The sequence below is a fragment of the Dicentrarchus labrax genome, unplaced genomic scaffold (genome assembly GCF_905237075.1).
Source record: "Dicentrarchus labrax unplaced genomic scaffold, dlabrax2021, whole genome shotgun sequence".
NCBI lineage: Eukaryota > Metazoa > Chordata > Actinopteri > Moronidae > Dicentrarchus > Dicentrarchus labrax.
In genome coordinates this window covers 21,329,399-21,347,849 of record NW_026136707.1, presented here as the reverse complement: position 1 = coordinate 21,347,849, position 18,451 = coordinate 21,329,399, and the positions used below count along the sequence as shown (strand labels likewise).

Genomic DNA, 18,451 nt, shown 5'->3' with positions numbered 1-18,451 from the left:
TATTTTGTCCAAAGAACATGAAACATAAGGAGATGCTACTAAAACCTGAAGGATTTGTTGTAACCTATGTTAAAAATCAGATATGATCCAGTATTGTTTTTATTATACTATGTATTATAGTATAATGCATTTTCTTTATGTTGTTTTTTATAATAAAATTGTCTAATTTAAAGACCTGAAAATGATTACAAAGTATCAGTTTTCAGCAGCACCAGTCATTTTTAATCGAAGTCGGCTTGTGAGAGCCCACATCAGTGAAACCATTCGCAAGAATGTCTTCTTGTTCTCAATGTTAAGTTCAGGGCTCTAAAAGAAACAAAAATTATGTGCAATTTGCCTTGTTAGGGTTTCGGGTTGCAGAAAGTTGGAATGGGTCAATGTGAATGATTTCATGGGTAACGGTAGGTGAGTAGAAGGCAGGAAGTTAGCCGGCCGTGGGTGGAACCCCCTGTATGTGTGGAGGTTTTTGGCAGCCCCAATAGCAGTCAGTCACGCTCGCTTTGGACTCATAAAAACGTACCTGAGACAGAGTTTGGGTTTCTGCTGGATCTCACTGCAGCCCTAATTGCTCTACAACTGCTTCAGAGGAAACCTCCCAGCAAGCCCACGGCTGTAGAATGCAAGTGCTACGCTCCTAACATGCCATCATTCTTCATGTTGTGACTGAATGACTGTTTTGCATGAATGAAAGACCAAAACTTCACCTGAACGTGCCTGATACTTATCAATGAATATCTGCAAGGCCAGTTCACCATGTAATGTCAACTTCATGGTCCAAATTATGATTCTTTTAAACTGTCAAATAGTTTCAGAAATGATTGGTCTTGGATGTTTTTTAGGAATGTTTTTACATTTTGGGAAATATTCACTTTTTTGGCAAGAGTCAGATGAGAAGATTGATACCACTCACGTCTGTATGGTAAATATGTGGCTGAAGCTAACAGCTAGCCTGACTGTGATAAAAGGTAATAAAATCCACCTACCAGCACCTCTAAAGCTCACTAAATAAGACATTTTACATCATTTGTTGATCCATACAAAAACCAAAATGAAAAAACTGCTCTAGCTAACAGGCTGTTGGCTGTAACTTCATATTTACACGTACACATATGAATTGTGTTTCTCATCTCATCTCTCTGCAAGAAATTGAATAATGTTTACATATTCTTTTAAAACACACTAGGTACATTTCCCCTTGTAACTGCAAATTAACAAAGAGATTCCCTCAAAATTCAAAAATGTATTTTTCTCTATTTGTTACAGAAAATCATCCTCAGACAGTCTAGCTGTCACAATATGTTGTTGATGGGTAAGGATATGTGAAGGGCCCTTCATGTGGTTCATGTACAAGAGCAGCAGCTTTGTACCAGCCCTCTGCCTTGTAGACACGACACATTGAGGCACTTATTAAGTCTTTGTGTTAAAAAGTCTTTTCAGAGGCTTCTTCAGTGATGTTCATATGGATCCTAGGCTTTCGTAAATACAATACTTGAGGCTCAGAGGGATCTTCAGTTAGCTGTCAGAAGTGGGAACTGCGGATTTGTTTTGTTTCACGTAACATGTTTTCTGTGGTTGAAACCGTAAACGGCATCGGTTTATCGTGTGCAGGGAGTGGCACTTTGAATGGCGTGTACGCTCCTCTCCTCGTATCCATAATCTCACAATGACCACCCTCTGTGTGGCTTTTCTATATGTCTGGGTCACTTCAGTTTCACCGTGATTGACAGAAGAAACACTAGAAGAGCCAAGGCATTACATGATGATTTGTGGGGAAAGAACAAGCCGTAGAGCACAGTCAAACAAGGCACAGAGCATGTTTTTGTAGCATTTGGATGTACTGGGTTTGAATGTGTCTGCTGTTTGAGAAGAAGAGAAAGAAACAATATGCAAAACAAAAACCACATCCATAACTCTGAAAACACATCCTCTTGCACACTAAACATACAGCTTTATGTTGCTGCCAAATTAGGTTAAGCTGCAATGATCTATAGAGACTTCAGAACTAACACTTAACTCATTTCCCTTTGATTTTCCCTTCTTTAGTTCCACTTAAGAACATGGCTGCTACATGCTTTGGCAAACTGTTTTCAATTTTCATGCCAATAAAGTAAAAGTTTTTACTCATAAGCCTCTTCCAAATAATTTTTTCCCCTACTTATTCAGTTCTGCTGTAAAGGAGCTACTCTTATGTTTCTTTTAGTCTCAAAAATCCGATTCACATGAATGAGTGTTTTCTTTAAGAATGGCTGAAACCTGCCGGCAGTCGACAGATTGATGTAAAGTGCGCTAGACATTTTGTCGGTAGAGTAGGACGTGATTTGGACGACGCTGCTCCAGACACTGTGAATTGTGGCCTCCTTCCTGACATACCTGTGGCCTGAACCTCCAAACCTTTCCACAGACACACACAAGCTAATCTCCCAAGATCAGCACCAAAAGAGTTTCTCTCCACCATATACAGCCTTCCCTTCCCCCCTTTTTTCCCCCCCAATCTTGCGCTAATTCCAGGATGTGGGATCTGCTGCATTCAAACGGCGTGTGATTATGTTATCCTCAATCAGCGTGCATTGCGAGATTAGCAACCGGCAAAACAAATGTTTGACAACAAAGAAGCAGTGGGATTTTTTGAGCCAGTCATGAAGAGACGTTTCAGTGACTATAATTTCTTTGCTGATTGACTGGCCAGTGATCTAAGATGAACACAGGCCATGATTTTATTTTTCTATTATTGTTAGGATAGTACTGTTAGCACACTGTTAATAGTTATAGGAGTTGAGCCCACTCAAAACGGGCGGGAGAAATAAGCTTTCCAGCCTCACAGTTCTTTACTTTTGCCAATTTGGCTTTCCCTGTCTGTCAGTGTTGTGTTCAAGTTTGGCGAGTGCAGAGGGAGTAAATGTGACCAAGTTAATGTGAATGTCAGTTTGCTGTAAACACACCCAGACTGTATATTCTACAGAAATATATGGTTAAGTATGAGGTTTCGGCTAATGTTGCAGTTTAGTTTTACTGAATGGAAGGATTGACAGAATGAAATACGAGACATATTTGAGGAGTTATGTTTGTGGTGTTACCTGATGGGAAAGAGAAACACTTTTAATACAGCTGTAACAACTTTTTTTTAAATAAAAAGTGACATTTACAGTTTTTAGCATGTTTTAGCGAAAATCGTTTAATTTTGTATGTTTGTAAATGTGAAAATATGAATGTATATGAAGATATAAATGCCTGCACATTTCTGTATGGCACATGATTTAAAACAACATCAGAAAGTCAGAAAAACAGTGTCCAACAAGTAGGGGCAACTGACTCTGAAGGAAATGAATTGAGAGAAACCTGCAACTGAAATAAGAAATAATAATATCTTAGACACTGGATTGACAGATGAACATAGTACACAATTTTCCATCTGAGAATTGGACGAGCCGACACAAGTCATAATTTGGGGTTTTCATTTCTCCTTCATGTCTTACCGAGAGAGTGCTGACTGGAGATGAACAATCACCAATCTGCGTGATGAATAGGCTCGGAGCGCACACCCCGGCGCTGCTGTGATCGATGGGTTGTCGCTGTAAGCCTCATCCCTAAAGACCACCAGAGACACATTCTGATTAGCACTTAATCTTACTTCCATCCACCCCGGCTTCAGGAGAATGAGTGTAGTTTGGCAGAGCCAGCATACCTCTCTGACGACTGTCTCCCAGCACTCCAACAAAAGAAATGAAAAAAGATGAGTCTGACATCCGCTGACTGATTTTCAACATGATTACAAACTGATGCTTGCACTGGGCCCACTTAGCGCTCACTTTCGTCTTGGTGAATCTGTTCAGAGAAATCTAATATGCGGATCCACGGCCAGTAACGCAGGCATGCTCTGCTCTGTCTCTCAGGGTTTGTCCAGTTTGCTGCACAGGGTTTTATTAAGCGTTGTGGTAGGTGGCTCAGTTTGAATGGCGCTGTTACCCGGTCCCTGCTTGTGATATTTAAGACTTGGCTTACATCAATTGAAGTGTCTCTCGTTTGGAGAGTTTGGATTCGCCCAAGGACATTTTCCTGTAAACGGGACGTTAAGGAGTTTACGCTGAAAGTCACTTACTGTGGAATGGACTGTCTTTTTACTGGCTCCTTTGTCTTCTGCAGGCAACTCGAGCCGAGGCCAGAGCCACTGCGGTTTTGGGGGCTTTCAACGGCTGTCTCAACACAATCGTTCAGGAGGCCAGCTCTGACCAGAATTAATGCAATATTCACATTCATAACCAATCAGCATTCGAATGTCGAGAGGGGAGCCAGAGTTTGCATGAATGACAAATTGTTGAATTGAACATATTTACTATGAATTAGAGAATATCCTGCTGATATATCTATTATGGTTGTTTTGGTTTTATTATTGTACTCGGGTTGTCTTCTACTGGTCAGCCCTCCCACAGTTGAGTCTGTTACCTCAAGTTCACCCTGTCCTTGTCATTGGGTGAAGTCAGAGTCATCCACTGATGTGTGATGATACAACGGTCTAAAAGAATTCTGCTTTCAGAATAAACAGCCTTTTCAACCACTGTGTTAGATGCAGCATACAGTGCAGCTGTAGCAAAAACAATAGGACTGAAATACTCTCTTAGACCCTCTACACATGCTGTAGGAGCTATGCTCGCTGCACAACCCTAACCCTAGTTGTGTTCACGCCACCTCATGCACCAGGTAGCAGGAATTTTGAAAAACAAAAGCCTTGCATAGAGGATTTGTGAATTGTGTATTTAAATTTAACACTAAATAGACACTGGCAGAGCTGGGAAAGATGGGTATAAATCTGATTATCAACAAGCAATGGGTGCATTAAAACGTTGGTCACTTTGATATTATATCATGAATGATGGACTAGTTTGTTTGTTAATGCTCATTCTTACGGTTGGAGTATGCTTGAAACATTCCTGGAAGTCCATGTGACGTGTAGTCTGTCCTCATCTGAAGGCAAAGTTATTGAAGCTGTTTTGAACAACCACATCCAAAGGGGTATAAATCCTAGAAAATAGAGAGGGTTGAGACATGATGAGCATTCAAATGGATATAACTGCGCACACTTCAGACAGCCTTTCTTCAAATACATTCACGTCGTTGCACTGGTTTACTTTGTACATATAAAATTGACAGAAGTAGTTGTGTGAAGATCAAAGATGGCTTAAAACAGAAGTTCAGACTCAGATTTCAGATACTGTTCAACCATCCAACAAGCACTTCGGGTGAAACATACTGACACCTTTATGTATTTAATTCCATTTTACTAATCACATTTGTTTACTCTGTGTTTGTCCTACAGCTAGCTATGGAGCGTACCCCATCTGTAAAGGCTGCTCGGTGTGCTCCAGGGACAATGGCTGTGTAAACTGCCAGCCCAAACTCTTCCTGTTTTTGAGGAGGGAGAGGATGAGGCAGTACGGGGAGTGTCTTCACGACTGTCCAGCCGGATACTACGGCATGCGCAGCCCTGAACTCAACATGTGCTCCAGTAAGTCCTCTCGAGTTTAATCCACCCAGCCTCCCTCCACCTCTACTCCTCCCTCTCCGACATTGCTGACTTTCCCCTCCTTTTTCCAACACCCCCATCACCCCATCTTCCCCAGGCTCACATACACATTCCCTCAACTTCCCCTTTTCCCACAACACATGATTTATTGTCAATTATCCAGAGGAGACACACATACCTCGCAATTTGAACGGCTCATCTGTTCACACAGGTGGATGTAAGTATTGAAACCTTGTCTTAGCAGTGTCTCCCTCGGGATTTAACTGAACTCCAGCAAAGATAAGCACTGTTTCTCATTTCTCTTTAACACTCCCTTTACTCTTGCATTACCAAACAGCCTATAGTCACCAGGATGTTCTAAGGCATTAAATCCAGATTCAGCCAAACCTGCTCCAGAGACTTGTATCGTCACATTAAGAGCAACATTTAAAAACCAACCCTTTGGCCATGTCATTCAGTATCATCTGAACTACAAAGATGATTATATATTAGCATTAAGACATGAAACTAACATCTTTTGTTGACTGCCTGAAGGGGCTTGTGGATTGAGACTTTCACCAGAGAGTGTAATTTCTTGGCAGCCAAAGTAGTTTTTTGACTTTGAACAGAAAGTGTCCAGGTCCTCCACCAACAACTGTATGTTCAATGAGGTTGGATGAGGAAAAACAAAGTGCTGACCCTTAAGATTCGTAGTGTATTTTTGAGGAAGGCAAACATGATCTAATTCCAAACTTTGCTCACTTTTAAAAGTCCAGCGTTGAATTAGGGGGCTCTAAACATAGAGTATGTTTTCATTAGTGTATAATCACCTGAAAAAATTATCTACGGCTCAGTCCACCATATTAAACTCCCATTTTCCAATAGGAGCCCAGAACGGACAAACCAAGCACTGGCTCTAGATAAAGCCTTTTGTGTTTTTTTGCGACCTTCACATGCACTGTAGTTTCTCCTACACTCTTGGAAAGGGTGATTAGGGCAAAATCCTACACACTGGTCCTTTTAATTATTGTTTCAGTGATAAAGTCATATTATATTTTGCTAATAGTCTCCTCATTGTAACATATTACTCTTGTGGACTGCAGGAAATGTTTTTATTTAAACAGACCACACCTTTGCTCTCACACACTCTGAATTAGACCTATGTTTTACTATTAAAAAAAAACCCTCCAACAATAACAGTTAAAAATCAAAATGTTCTCATGATTCTCGTTAAAGAATAACTCTAAAAATCCAATTAATGAAATGTCTCCCTCTCCTCCTCATGTAGCACTCCGATCTCATAACCTTATTTTAACATGGAATATGCTCCGAGAGAGAGTGAGAGAGAGAGCCTTTATAGGTTTACACGGAGCCTGAGGTGTTGGCTGAGTGTTTCATATGAAAACAGAGAGGAACTTGAACTCATTTGGTTCCCTGAGCCAAACTCCTGACAGATGCACTAAAATGAAGCCCCAGAGGAGGGTGTCCGGACCTTTAGGCCCAATAATGTGAACATGTAGCAACCGCAGGAAGAAAAAAAAACATTCTGCTTACCCAATCACTGTCGACCTAGATGCAAATACATCCGCTGGCTCCATTTGATTATGAAAATGAAAAGCATGTTAAAGCCGCACCAGCCAACTTGGGGATGTCGGTACCCCCTACTTCAGTAGGCTATCCAGAAATCTGGCAAAGAGCATGTTCATGTTTACCAGGACAAGTTGTGATTATTCGTCAGTGTTGAGTAGTAATGCAATAATTAGTAACACGCTGAAAGCATTGAAAGATGCTAGCAGCGGTTCTGTTGAAATAAGGGGCTAAAGGGCAAATAGGCTTTTGGTCCAATGGAACATTTTTCAGACTACTGGGTTTTTGGAATAATGGGCCATTTGCGGTTTCACTGTTAAGGCAGGTCTTCTGCATGGAGTCACAGATGCTAACATTAAGTTAGCCGTTGATGGTCAGTAAATACCTCAAATATGTTGGCTAGCCCCATTTTAAACCATACTGTCTTGTTTTCTATTTCTACACCATTTCAATAGTTTTTAAAGACACAACATTTTTCAAGAAACTTGGGCGTCACTGTTCTTTATACAAAAGAGGTACAATTTTTAAGACAGTTGAAAGATGTGAATCTGACATTGTCGGGACAAAAGAAGGAAGAGACTTCTTCTCTGTTGCAGCATCTCTGGGTCATTTAGGCTGGTGTGATCACAGACCTTTTTTAAAAAATTCTTGTCTACTGCAGTTTTAACCAGTAACAGTCATTTCACCCTGTTTTCATGACTCAGAGAAAATTGGAAGAGAAAGACATCTTGTTCTCTGGTTTTTTTCACTTTAACCCTCCTATCCTAACCGCTGTATCCTCATGCTGGGTGAATTTTGACTTTAAATGATCCTGATGTGTGGCAAGTTAATCTGAATCCCTCTCCGTACCAACTACTCATAGAACAACATCTTGTATTGTCACGTAGCATCAGATCTCAGAGCGAGACCCACTTTGATGTGATCTCTGCTTCAGTCATAGCTCTCTAATCCAGTTTCCTATTTGACCCTCATTCTCAGCTGCGCCCCGCATGTCATTTTCACTAAAGAGTTCACATCCAACCTCCATAAACGGATATTTTATTAGGTTGGAAGCTAATTGTCGGGTCAGTGAATATTATTTTCTGATTTGACACAGACAACTGTTATGCAAGAGCTCAAAGGTACATTGGACAAATGGCGGTGAGGGATTCTCCGCCGACGTGGTCAGAGCTGCTGTGTGCTCCTGGTTTCCAAAGAGGCCTGGAACGTGGCATTATACGTCTCTGTTATCATGAGCTTTTTAAACACAGGCTCTGAAATCACTTAGGGAGCAGCTGCTTATTATTACACCAGAGTTTGTCTGTGTGATCTTATCTCATTCAAGAATTTTTTGTGGACTGCCTGGGTAAAGGAAAACAAGAGCTAGACAAGCATGAGGCTTATACACTCAGCCACTCGCTGGCTGAAACCTCACTCTCAGTTTTTCTGAAGGGGCTCCTGAGGCATGTGACAGGGAGAGCAAGGGATGAATACACATTTCGCTCTGAGCTACCAATACGATGCAGTTTGACACAAAGGAAAGTCACACAGATAGGTTGACCGATAAGGAGTTTAAGGCCAGTGCAATACCGCTAATGTTAGACTGAAATAATACATTTTGAAAGGTATTGATTTGGCAGGAAAACTTCTGAAACAGGATTTAGAAAACTTTAATCTCTTTCAGCATCATGGGTGGGCTGTAGCCTATCCCACCATGAGATGAGCAAAGAAACACTGGGCAGGACAAACGGCTAAAACATTATGTGTGTGATATTTTTTTGCCATTTATTTACCACGTGTTGAAGTAAAATGTCACATTTCAGACTGTAAATTCAAGTATCGGGGCAGTTTTTTAGACATTTTAAGTCAACCTCCTGGTCATAAACTTGAGGATTATCCGAATGCACCATTGGTTTTGCTCTCTGTGAGGATGAACTATCTTATTTGAGGAGGAGGACCAGTTTCAGCATGGCCTTCTGGTCCTCTAAGACCTACATTTCTGGGCTATTCAATCACAGAAAATGATGGAATATTTTCCTTTTTTATAAAAAAAATGGAATTGCAAATATGCAAATAAATCTGCATTCACTGCCAGTTTTAGAGACTTTAGTTTGAGGGGACCCACTAACACTAAGTTACAACACTTCATAAAAAAATAGCACCATAACTTACTAATTTCTCAGGATGATTTGAGAAACTGTGACATTTGATGAATCTTAAATTTAAGGCTCACTGTTCAGGGGATTTTCCCTACACTGCAGAGAAAATAGCACCATAATTAGAGCCAAAAACAATAGGAGCTATACTTTCCGCAACATAGCATAACTGGAGGCCAATTTACAGCTACACTTCAACTGGATTCCAAAGAGGCCCGAGACATGGGAGCCATAGTGTTAACTACCATTACTGAGATGTAGCTGGTTCGTTAGCAATGCCGTTTTGTTGGATAATATACTTTCAGTATGCCCATATATTATGTTCCTGGGTCTCTGCTTTGCAAGAACTCCTTTCAGCAGCTAATGGACGGGTTGATATGACCCATAAACCATATGCAGTAACTCCAGTGTTATCCACAGGGGTTCTTATCAGCCGGCCAGAAGAGGCCCCACACCAGTGTCTGTGGGTGTCAACCCACTGCTCTGCAGGGAAGATTTGTAGCAACGTTCACACAGTATGCTGCTTTATGTACAGCCAAATTTGTGTGAATGCGGTGCAGTCATGCTCTCGCCTCAGTCACATTTCATAATACCTCGGTTTTAACATACATTCCCAAGCCAAAGCATATTCTGTCATTCTGTATCACAAGCAAGCTCTCTGGCTGAAAGAATTATGAGCTGAAAGGCGACTATCAGAGCTGTCTTTAAGAGAGAGAATGTGTTGAGAGGGTCAGCATGGGAGCAGGACTGTATTCAAAACTTCCTCCCTTGGGGTATATTATGGACCCCCCACTGCTACACACACATACACACACTCTAGCCACCAACCCAGTTGCCTTACCCCACTGCAGCAGGTTTTAAAACAGGCAGAAACCCCAATGTTTTCACTGCCAACCAGCAACCAGTCTGATCAAGGCCTGAGATTGCTAATATCCTGGAAGTGTGGTTTAAATATCTCAGCTCATTCAGTGCCAGCTTAATGTGCCCCTAGAGACTCTTCTGTCGAAGGTAATATTTTTGGATTGCCAATTGTGATTTCTTTTTTACTGCATTTTTCAGACTGAGGGGAATCTGTTACTAAATCCCAAAAGTACATTATGGGTACCGAGGCTGTATAAAGGAACTAACATGGATTTTGCAACCTTTAGTTGGCGGTGTTGGCAGCTCTTTCTGCTGCTCTGCCCCTCCATGTCTTTCATTCAGGCTTTTTCTTTCTCGCTCTAATTCTGAGCTTGTGGGTATTTCCATTGCACGATCTAACCAACAAAAAGACCAGTTGCTTTTGGCCTTTGAGCTTTACCTAGGGACATTTAATCATCACAGATTTACTAACTGCACTTTCAGATTTGCCAGACAATACAATAGACCCACCAAACCAAGCCCTGCTCCCAGGACTTTACAGCCAGACGCAGAGTTGAATCTGGTTTTTTCTCAAAACACGGTGTAATTGTGCATACTATAGTGTGAGTGGAAGGGCTGTCTGTGCTTGACCACTGTCTGAAGCTTGAGCTGTCTGTGTGTACGATGGAGCTGGCTGCGCAGATACAGGAGCAGATCCTGGTATATCACAGACTGTGTTCCTTGGATTGAAGAAGCTGGGAAGACCGCCGACACATCTGTCAACCCCTCTGGGAGATCCTGATTGACAGGAACACCATCTCTGCTTCACCTAGCTCTACACTGTCGTGCGGGGAGCACCCATGTGGAAAAAACAGCACGGAGAGAGTTGGGAAGAACATGGCAGCTCTGGCCTTTGCCATGAACTCCTGCCATCCGCAGCTCCACATGACATGGCTGGGTGGCAGCGAGCAAGCCAGAGCTTCCATGTCAGCCAAACCCAGGGCCTAGAGAGTAGGTCAGAGCTGTTCTTGAGCTTGGAGATGAAGGATGGAAAAATAGGGCTTGTTTTCCCCCTCACACTGCCAGGCCTTTTACGACATGTGTGAGCCGTGCTAAGGGTGGATAAATTAAAACACAAGTGCCGACAACGCCACCTAGGTTTAACTGAGGCCTAGGACCTCTTAGGATCACCAAATTAAAGTTAGGGTAAACAGGTTCTTTTATGTCGGGGAGAGCAGTAAACAGTGTTATTTTTAAAACAATGAGTACAGCCAGTGGAACACAGTTGAACACAATTTATTTTAAAATAAGTAAAAACAACTAAAAGCTCTACCTTCAAATAAACTAAACAAAGAACACAAACAACTAAAACCCAGCTAAAATAATGTGGCACGGATGGAGTGGGGGTCAACAACGGCAGTCGCGGGTCTCTGGTGGCGACCACCTGCTCTTCACCTGGCTCCGCTCTTCGGCAGCCTGTCGAGGGAAACTCAGGGCCAGTCAATGTCCTTTAACAAGGCACAACTTTATATATTACACACTACACAAACACCGGTCTGAAACGGGACTTACGCGGGAGGGAGAAGTTTTACCTTCTCCCAATTATAGCCGCTAACGGTCGGTGTTTGCTCCGGTGTCTCTTCAGACCTCTTCCAGTGCGATGATCTGCTCTGTCTCTCTGTCTGCTTCCTGCTGTCCGGCCCGTTGTGACCTCCGTGTCCTCCCTCGTGCCCTCTGTGTCCTCCCTCGTGCCCTCTGTGTCCTCCCTCGTGCCCCCGGGTATCTTCCATAGTGTCCTTTTTATCCAAGAACAGTCACTCCCCTCTCTGGGTGCCAGGTGTAAGTCCTTATGCTTGATTAAGGTATGTCTCCGGTGGGGAAGTAAAACCAACGTAACACAAACACACTTCAAAATAAAAGCATGCAATAATAAATAAGACAAAAACACAGCAAATTCAAAGTAAAAGCATGCTTAAATAAAATCAAACTTCCCCCGTGACATCTCCCCACACTTTAAAGTTAGCAGTCCCTGCAACATGTTATGAGTCTCTATAACGGACTGGAGTTTGTCCAAAGTTTACCCTGGTGGAGCATCGTAGGGCACCCTCAGGTTCCACATTCACAGGCGGTATGGCTACCGGTGCTGGAAGGAACCCGTAGATCATGGGCTGGATGGGTCCCTGCATCTGGACAACCGGCTCAGTGGTTGGTAGCGGGACTTCGGTTGGGGGTACTGTACACACCTTAAGTGAGTTCCTATGGATATTTTGTATTCTGCCACCCTTCTCTGGCTGAATCTTGTACACAACCCCTGTATCCCCCACCTGCTCCAACACCACCCATGGCTCTGGGTCCCACCAAGTACACAACTTTCCTGCCCCTCGTCTGTTCCTATCTCGCACCCACACCCTTTCCCCCGGTAAAGTGGTAACGCTTTGGCCCTCTTGTCATAGTGCTGCTTGTTCTGGGTGGCTGCACTCTCTATTCTTTGTTTAGCCAGGCTATAAGCTAAGGACAGTTTCTGCTGGTGGTCTTGTACCCACCCACCTACATCGTGCCTCATCTGTTGGGGACCTACACCTAATCCTACATCAACAGGAAGTCGCAGGTGTCGCCCAAACATGAGGAAGGAAGGGGTATACCCAGTCGCACTGTGTGTGGTGTTATTATAGGCGTGTGTCAGTTCGGGCAGATAGTCGGGCCAGTGAAATTGCTTAGACGTCTCTAAAGAGCGGAGCATATTTAACAAGGTCTGATTAAAACGCTCTGCACTGCCATTTCCTGCGGGATGGTAGGGAGTTGTGCGGCTTTTAGTTATACCATAGGTATCACAAAATTGTTTCATAAGTGCAGATTCGAAATTAGGTCCCTGGTCAGAATGGAACGGGCGGGGCAACCAAATGGTTGGATCACATGGGTCCACAGGGCCTTTACTGTAGTCTGAGCTGTTTGATCTCGAGTGGGAATAGCCCAAGAAAAACGGGTAAACAGATCAGTAGCAACAAGAATGTTCTGGTAGGTGTCTGTGGGCCGACCTAAGGACAAAAAGTCCAACCCCACCACTTCTAAGGGGTAGGATACTGTGAATGGATTTAGGGGGCCTTAGGCTCCACCCTATCTCGCTGCAGGTTACAGGCAACACAACCCTGCTGCAACTGACGTACCTCCCTCTCCATATCAGGCCAATAGAACCGCTGACGGATCCGGTTTAGGGTTCTCTCCACACCAGCATGGGCAGCGGCTTCATGGATCCTCTTCCAAACTTCTTGGCTCCTAGATTCTGGACACACAATCTGGAAACACACTTCGTGTGTGTGCGGGTCAATCATTTTACGACACAGTATTTTGCTTTTAACCTGAAGTTTTCGCTTTGTTGCAACAGTCTCTGGGCTCTAAGGGACAATGTCAGGCGCTCTGGTCTCGTCGGTATCATTTGGGTTTCCACATACCTCTTAATGATTTGAAGGTCCGCATCACCAGCTTGTGCCTCCTCCCACTCTCTGCCTGTCCACTCCTCTTCACCTCCCTCAGGGGTCAGTTCAATGGCTGCCGTGACTGGAACGGTTTCCAGCTCAAGGTTTTCACATGAGGCATCTGCAGTCAGTGGGTTAATTGGAAACCGAGACAGGGCATCTGCATTTACATTACTTTTACCTGAGCGGTACTTGATGTCATAATCGAAGGAGGCAAGCTGTGCGACCCAGCGCTGTTCCACGGCACCCAGGCGAGCTGTCTGTAAGTGGGCCACAGGGTTATTGTCAGTGTACACCGTGAATCGGGCTCCAGTCAGATAGTCTTTAAATTTCTCGGTTACTGCCCACTTAAGAGCCAGGAGCTCTAGTTTGAAAGAGCTATAATTTGCATCATTCCGCTCTGTTGGGTGTAGGCTGCGACTGGCATAGGCTATCACTCGTTCTCGCCCTTGTTGGACCTGGGCCAAGACTGCTCCCAAACCATGATTACTGGCATCTGTGTAAACGAGGAATGGCAGGGAGTAATCAGCATATGCCAAAACAGGTGTTTGTGTTAAAGCTGCTTTCAGGTGATCAAAGGATGTCTGGCACTCTGAGGACCACTGTACCTTTCGGATTTGCGACTTTTTATCAGCAGGGATGCCTGTCAGCAGTTGGTTGAGGGGCGTGCAATCTTTGCAAAGCCAGAAACGAGCGTCTGTAATAGCCAGCTAAGCCAAGGAAGGCTCGTACCTGTCTTACAGTGGTGGGGATGGGCCAGTCTTTTACGGCTGAGATTTTGTCTGGATCAGGACTCACCCCTTTTGGTCCACCACATGGCCCAGGAATTTCACTTCCTTCTGCAGGAGTTTGCACTTATCCAGGCGCAGTTTCAAGCCATGCCGCCACAGTTTGTTAAACACCTCGTCTAGCTGCTGTAGATGGGAGGAAAAGTCAGGTGAATAAATGATAATGTCATCCAAATAAACCAGTAAGGATTCTGACAATTGGCCATTTAAACATTGTTGCATCAGACGTTGGAAGGTAGCTGGCGCATTGCACAGGCCGAAGGGCATACGCTCAAATTCATACAGCCCCAGCGGTGTGGTGAAGGCGGTCTTCTCCTGGTCTTGGGCGTCCATCTCAACTTGCCAATAGCCACTGGCTAAGTCAAGAGTAGAAAACCATTCTGCTCTGGTCAGACTGGTCAAGGTTTCTTCAATCCTGGGCAGGGGAAATGCATCTTTATGAGTTATTGCATTTAACTTCCTGTAATCCACACAGAATCTCCAACTGCCATCTTTTTTCTCACCAGTACTATGGGTGCCGCCCATGGGCTACAGCTCTCTTTAATGACACCTTGCTCCAGCATACCTGAGAGTAGGGATTTCATCTCTTTATACATGGCAGGGGGAAGAGGTCGATGTCGTTCTCGGATAGGTGGTGCATCACCAGTATGGATGCGATGTTGTACCAGGTCTGTACGTCCGAAGTCCTCATTGTGCTGTGCAAACACCTTCTGCCATTTCAGCAGCAGGGCGCGCAGCTCCTCCTGTTGCTGCTCAGACAGATCAGGCCTGTTGGAGAGTTCACTCACCCCTATCGGCAGCTTCTGGTCCTCCTCGTCAACTGCAGCATTTACCAGTGTCACTCCAACAACACAATCACCTTCAAGGGACAGGTTAAGGTCGCAGGCTCCATGTACATCCGCTTCATCCACCCGGGACAGTTTGCCAAGCTTCTGGTACCGATCTAGCATCAAACAGTAGGGGTGTGGGTTAAAAACTCTCACAGGGACTCTGCCATTTCTTATCACTGCTAGGGTCCTGGCCACCCTCACACTGCAAGTCTCAGGCAGCGCTTCAATTAGGGCACAGTAATCTTTTCCCCCAGGCTCATCCGAGCCCGACCCCACACCAGTACTTCACTCTTTGGGGGAATTTTGATGACCCGTCGGCTGGCTGGCCGCACGTACCCCAACATCCCGTCCTCTGTCATGGTAGCCTCAATGTGTCTGCATGTAGCAAATGCATCCCTCCAAACCCGCTGTCTCTGTAACGTCTGTGGGGGGGAACAGACCCTCTGGGACATTTAAAAAAACAGTCCAACAAGCAGTAACAACATTCATTCCAATGATGAGTGGGTGTGTACAGTGTTCATCCTTCACAATCACAATTCCTCTTCCAGGTATCTTAGCACCCTCTAGCTCCAGATCTAATACGGCATAGCTCGTATAAGGGATCTCAGGCCATTTGCGGCCTGTAACTTAAAAACTATAGGAGCCTTTCCAAGCTTAGCTTGGGTAAATGTTGCTCAAAGAGGCTTTGCTGCATTAAGGTGACCTGGGACCCCGTGTCTAATAGCCCCGACAGTGTAACTCCTTCAATGTTTACGTCTATAGTTGGACACCTTCCAATAAATGCTTCAGTGGGCCCGTTTTCTTCTGTTGTACTTTCAACCCCTGCCCCTCGGACCTCAGCAGCAGGGAAAGCTAGTTTAAAGCCTGCCGAGCAGTAGTTGGCCTCCTACAAAATCTAGCTATGTGGCCGGCTTGTCTGCATTGGCGGCAAATGGGCCTACCTTGCTCATCCCAGGTGTTCGTCTGGGAAACTGATCGTTGTCGCTCCCTATAGGGCTGTATTAGGGGCTGTGGTGCAATAACAGCTGGTTGAAGGAGCGGTTTAATCTCTCGCAACAGTTCCTGGGTCAGTCCGGTCATCTGAGATTTCACGTCTTCCATGATCTCTCTTTTCAGGGTCTCTCTCCAGCTGGTGTCCTGTGATGGAGGAGGCACATTTGGTTTATACACAGAAGCACAGATTACCTCCGGTTGGGGGTTCCCATGTTCTGTATCAAGCAGCAGCGCCTCCTGTCTGAGTGCAGAAAAGTTTCATCAGGGTTACGGCGGGCATAGACCTTCAGGGCCTGAGCCAGGGAACTTTCACGCAGCCCCAACAGCAGCTGGTCTGCAGGACTGTGTCAGGGGAGTTCCATCAGGGTCATGTTGCCGCAACCTGCAATACAGCTCTCTTAGTCTTAGAATGAATGAGGGCACAGTCTCGTCTGGTCTTTGGACACAACTAAAAACTGAGACCTTAACACTGGGGCGGGGGTTCTGTCTCCATATGAGAGTCCAAATACAGAAAGATTTTGCGTACTCTATCCCTTTCGTCATCCTCTAAAACACTGACCTGCCGTTTGGCTTCCCCAGCTAACGCACCCAACACAATGTCAATTTTTCTGGCCTTGCTAGCTCTTGCGCCCAAGTAAGCCCTGTATTTGCTCCTTCCAGTCATGATATTTCAGGTCACAATTTGGTCCTTTAAACTTTGGCAGCCAAGGGGCACCAGGATATACAGGCATCATCATATTCACTGTTTTAAAATACACCACACTGCTCTCTGTACCCGATCCTGCCGACAACGCCAAAATGTGAGCCGTGCTAAGGGTGGATAAATTAAAACACAAGTGCCGACAACGCCACCTAGGTTTAACTGAGGCCTAGGACCTCTTAGGATCACCAAATTAAAGTTAGGGTAAACAGGTTCTTTTATGTCGGGGAGAGCAGTAAACAGTGTTATTTTTAAAACAATGAGTACAGCCAGTGGAACACAGTTGAACACAATTTATTTTAAAATAAGTAAAAACAACTAAAAGCTCTACCTTCAAATAAACTAAACAAAGAACACAAACAACTAAAACCCAGCTAAAATAATGTGGCACGGATGGAGTGGGGGTCAACAACGGCAGTCGCGGGTCTCTGGTGGCGACCACCTGCTCTTCACCTGGCTCCGCTCTTCGGCAGCCTGTCGAGGGAAACTCAGGGCCAGTCAATGTCCTTTAACAAGGCACAACTTTATATATTACACACTACACAAACACCGGTCTGAAACGGGACTTACGCGGAGGGAGAAGTTTTACCTTCTCCCAATTATAGCCGCTAACGGTCGGTGTTTGCTCCGGTGTCTCTTCAGACCTCTTCCAGTGCGATGATCTGCTCTGTTCTCTGTCTGCTTCCTGCTGTCCGGCCCGTTGTGACCTCCGTGTCCTCCCTCGTGCCCTCTGTGTCCTCCCTCGTGCCCTCTGTGTCCTCCCTCGTGCCCCCGGGTATCTTCCATAGTGTCCTTTTATCCAAGAACAGTCACTCCCCTCTCTGGGTGCCAGGTGTAAGTCCTTATGCTTGATTAAGGTATGTCTCCGGTGGGGAAGTAAAACCAACGTAACACAAACACACTTCAAAATAAAAGCATGCAATAATAAATAAGACAAAAACACAGCAAATTCAAAGTAAAAGCATGCTTAAATAAAATCAAACTTCCCCCGTGACACATGGACACTCCTGCTGCGCAACATCGGGTCTGGTTAGCTTTCTGGAGGAGGCTGAGACTCTCTCGGTAGACAACCCACCTCCAGTTCAGATAACGTAAAAGACAAAGTCTGGAACACGAGAGATTCCTTAGTCTTCACAAAGTGATTTAGCACTTTTTCTTTACACAGTGTATATTCATGTAAATAAATAGAGTGATTACACATGGTGCTGTCAGCCTGCAGTTGACTGAAGCTAACATGAGGCTTTGAGTGTCCATGATAAAAATCGGTGGGTTCCCTATCCAGACCACAGCAGAGGGACGGCTTCTGCCAAGCATGCACCATTAGATCACAAGTAGCGCTTGGTGACTCATCTCTCAACTTCAAATGCACTTGACATGCAAACCACATAAAATTCAAGTGCAAAATCAAACAAACAAAAAAAAAAAAAAGTGTAACAGCGACACGGGTAACGGTTGAACTGGCCCAGCACCGATCTCTTCAAATCGTGCACACTCAGTCACTTTACTGGCAGCTTTTGAAATTTCTCTCAGAGCTGAAACATAAGGCGTTTTCTCCTGTGTTCATAATATAACTCACAGCCAGAACCAGGCTGGGAGATAATGATGATA

The 18,451-nt window shown here is 44.5% G+C and overlaps 1 protein-coding gene and 2 long non-coding RNA genes across 4 annotated transcripts in view; 1 reads left to right on the top strand and 2 right to left on the bottom strand.

Annotated features, from left to right (window-relative positions):
- The window catches only part of rspo2 (R-spondin 2), a 63,569-nt gene that overhangs the window by 18,708 nt on the left and 26,410 nt on the right, over positions 1-18,451 (top strand). For both annotated transcript variants that reach the window (XM_051405723.1, XM_051405721.1), the window contains exon 3: positions 5,312-5,500. In XM_051405723.1, coding sequence (XP_051261683.1) covers positions 5,312-5,500 — 189 coding nt within the window. The remainder of the gene's footprint in view (positions 1-5,311; positions 5,501-18,451) is intronic.
- LOC127366626 (uncharacterized) lies at positions 11,340-17,827 on the bottom strand. Its single transcript, XR_007885345.1, has 2 exons — positions 17,551-17,827; positions 11,340-11,812 (listed from the first exon to the last, which is right to left on the bottom strand). It is a non-coding gene; the product is annotated as an uncharacterized LOC127366626 (long non-coding RNA).
- LOC127366625 (uncharacterized) lies at positions 13,189-14,197 on the bottom strand. Its single transcript, XR_007885344.1, has 2 exons — positions 14,141-14,197; positions 13,189-14,028 (listed from the first exon to the last, which is right to left on the bottom strand). It is a non-coding gene; the product is annotated as an uncharacterized LOC127366625 (long non-coding RNA).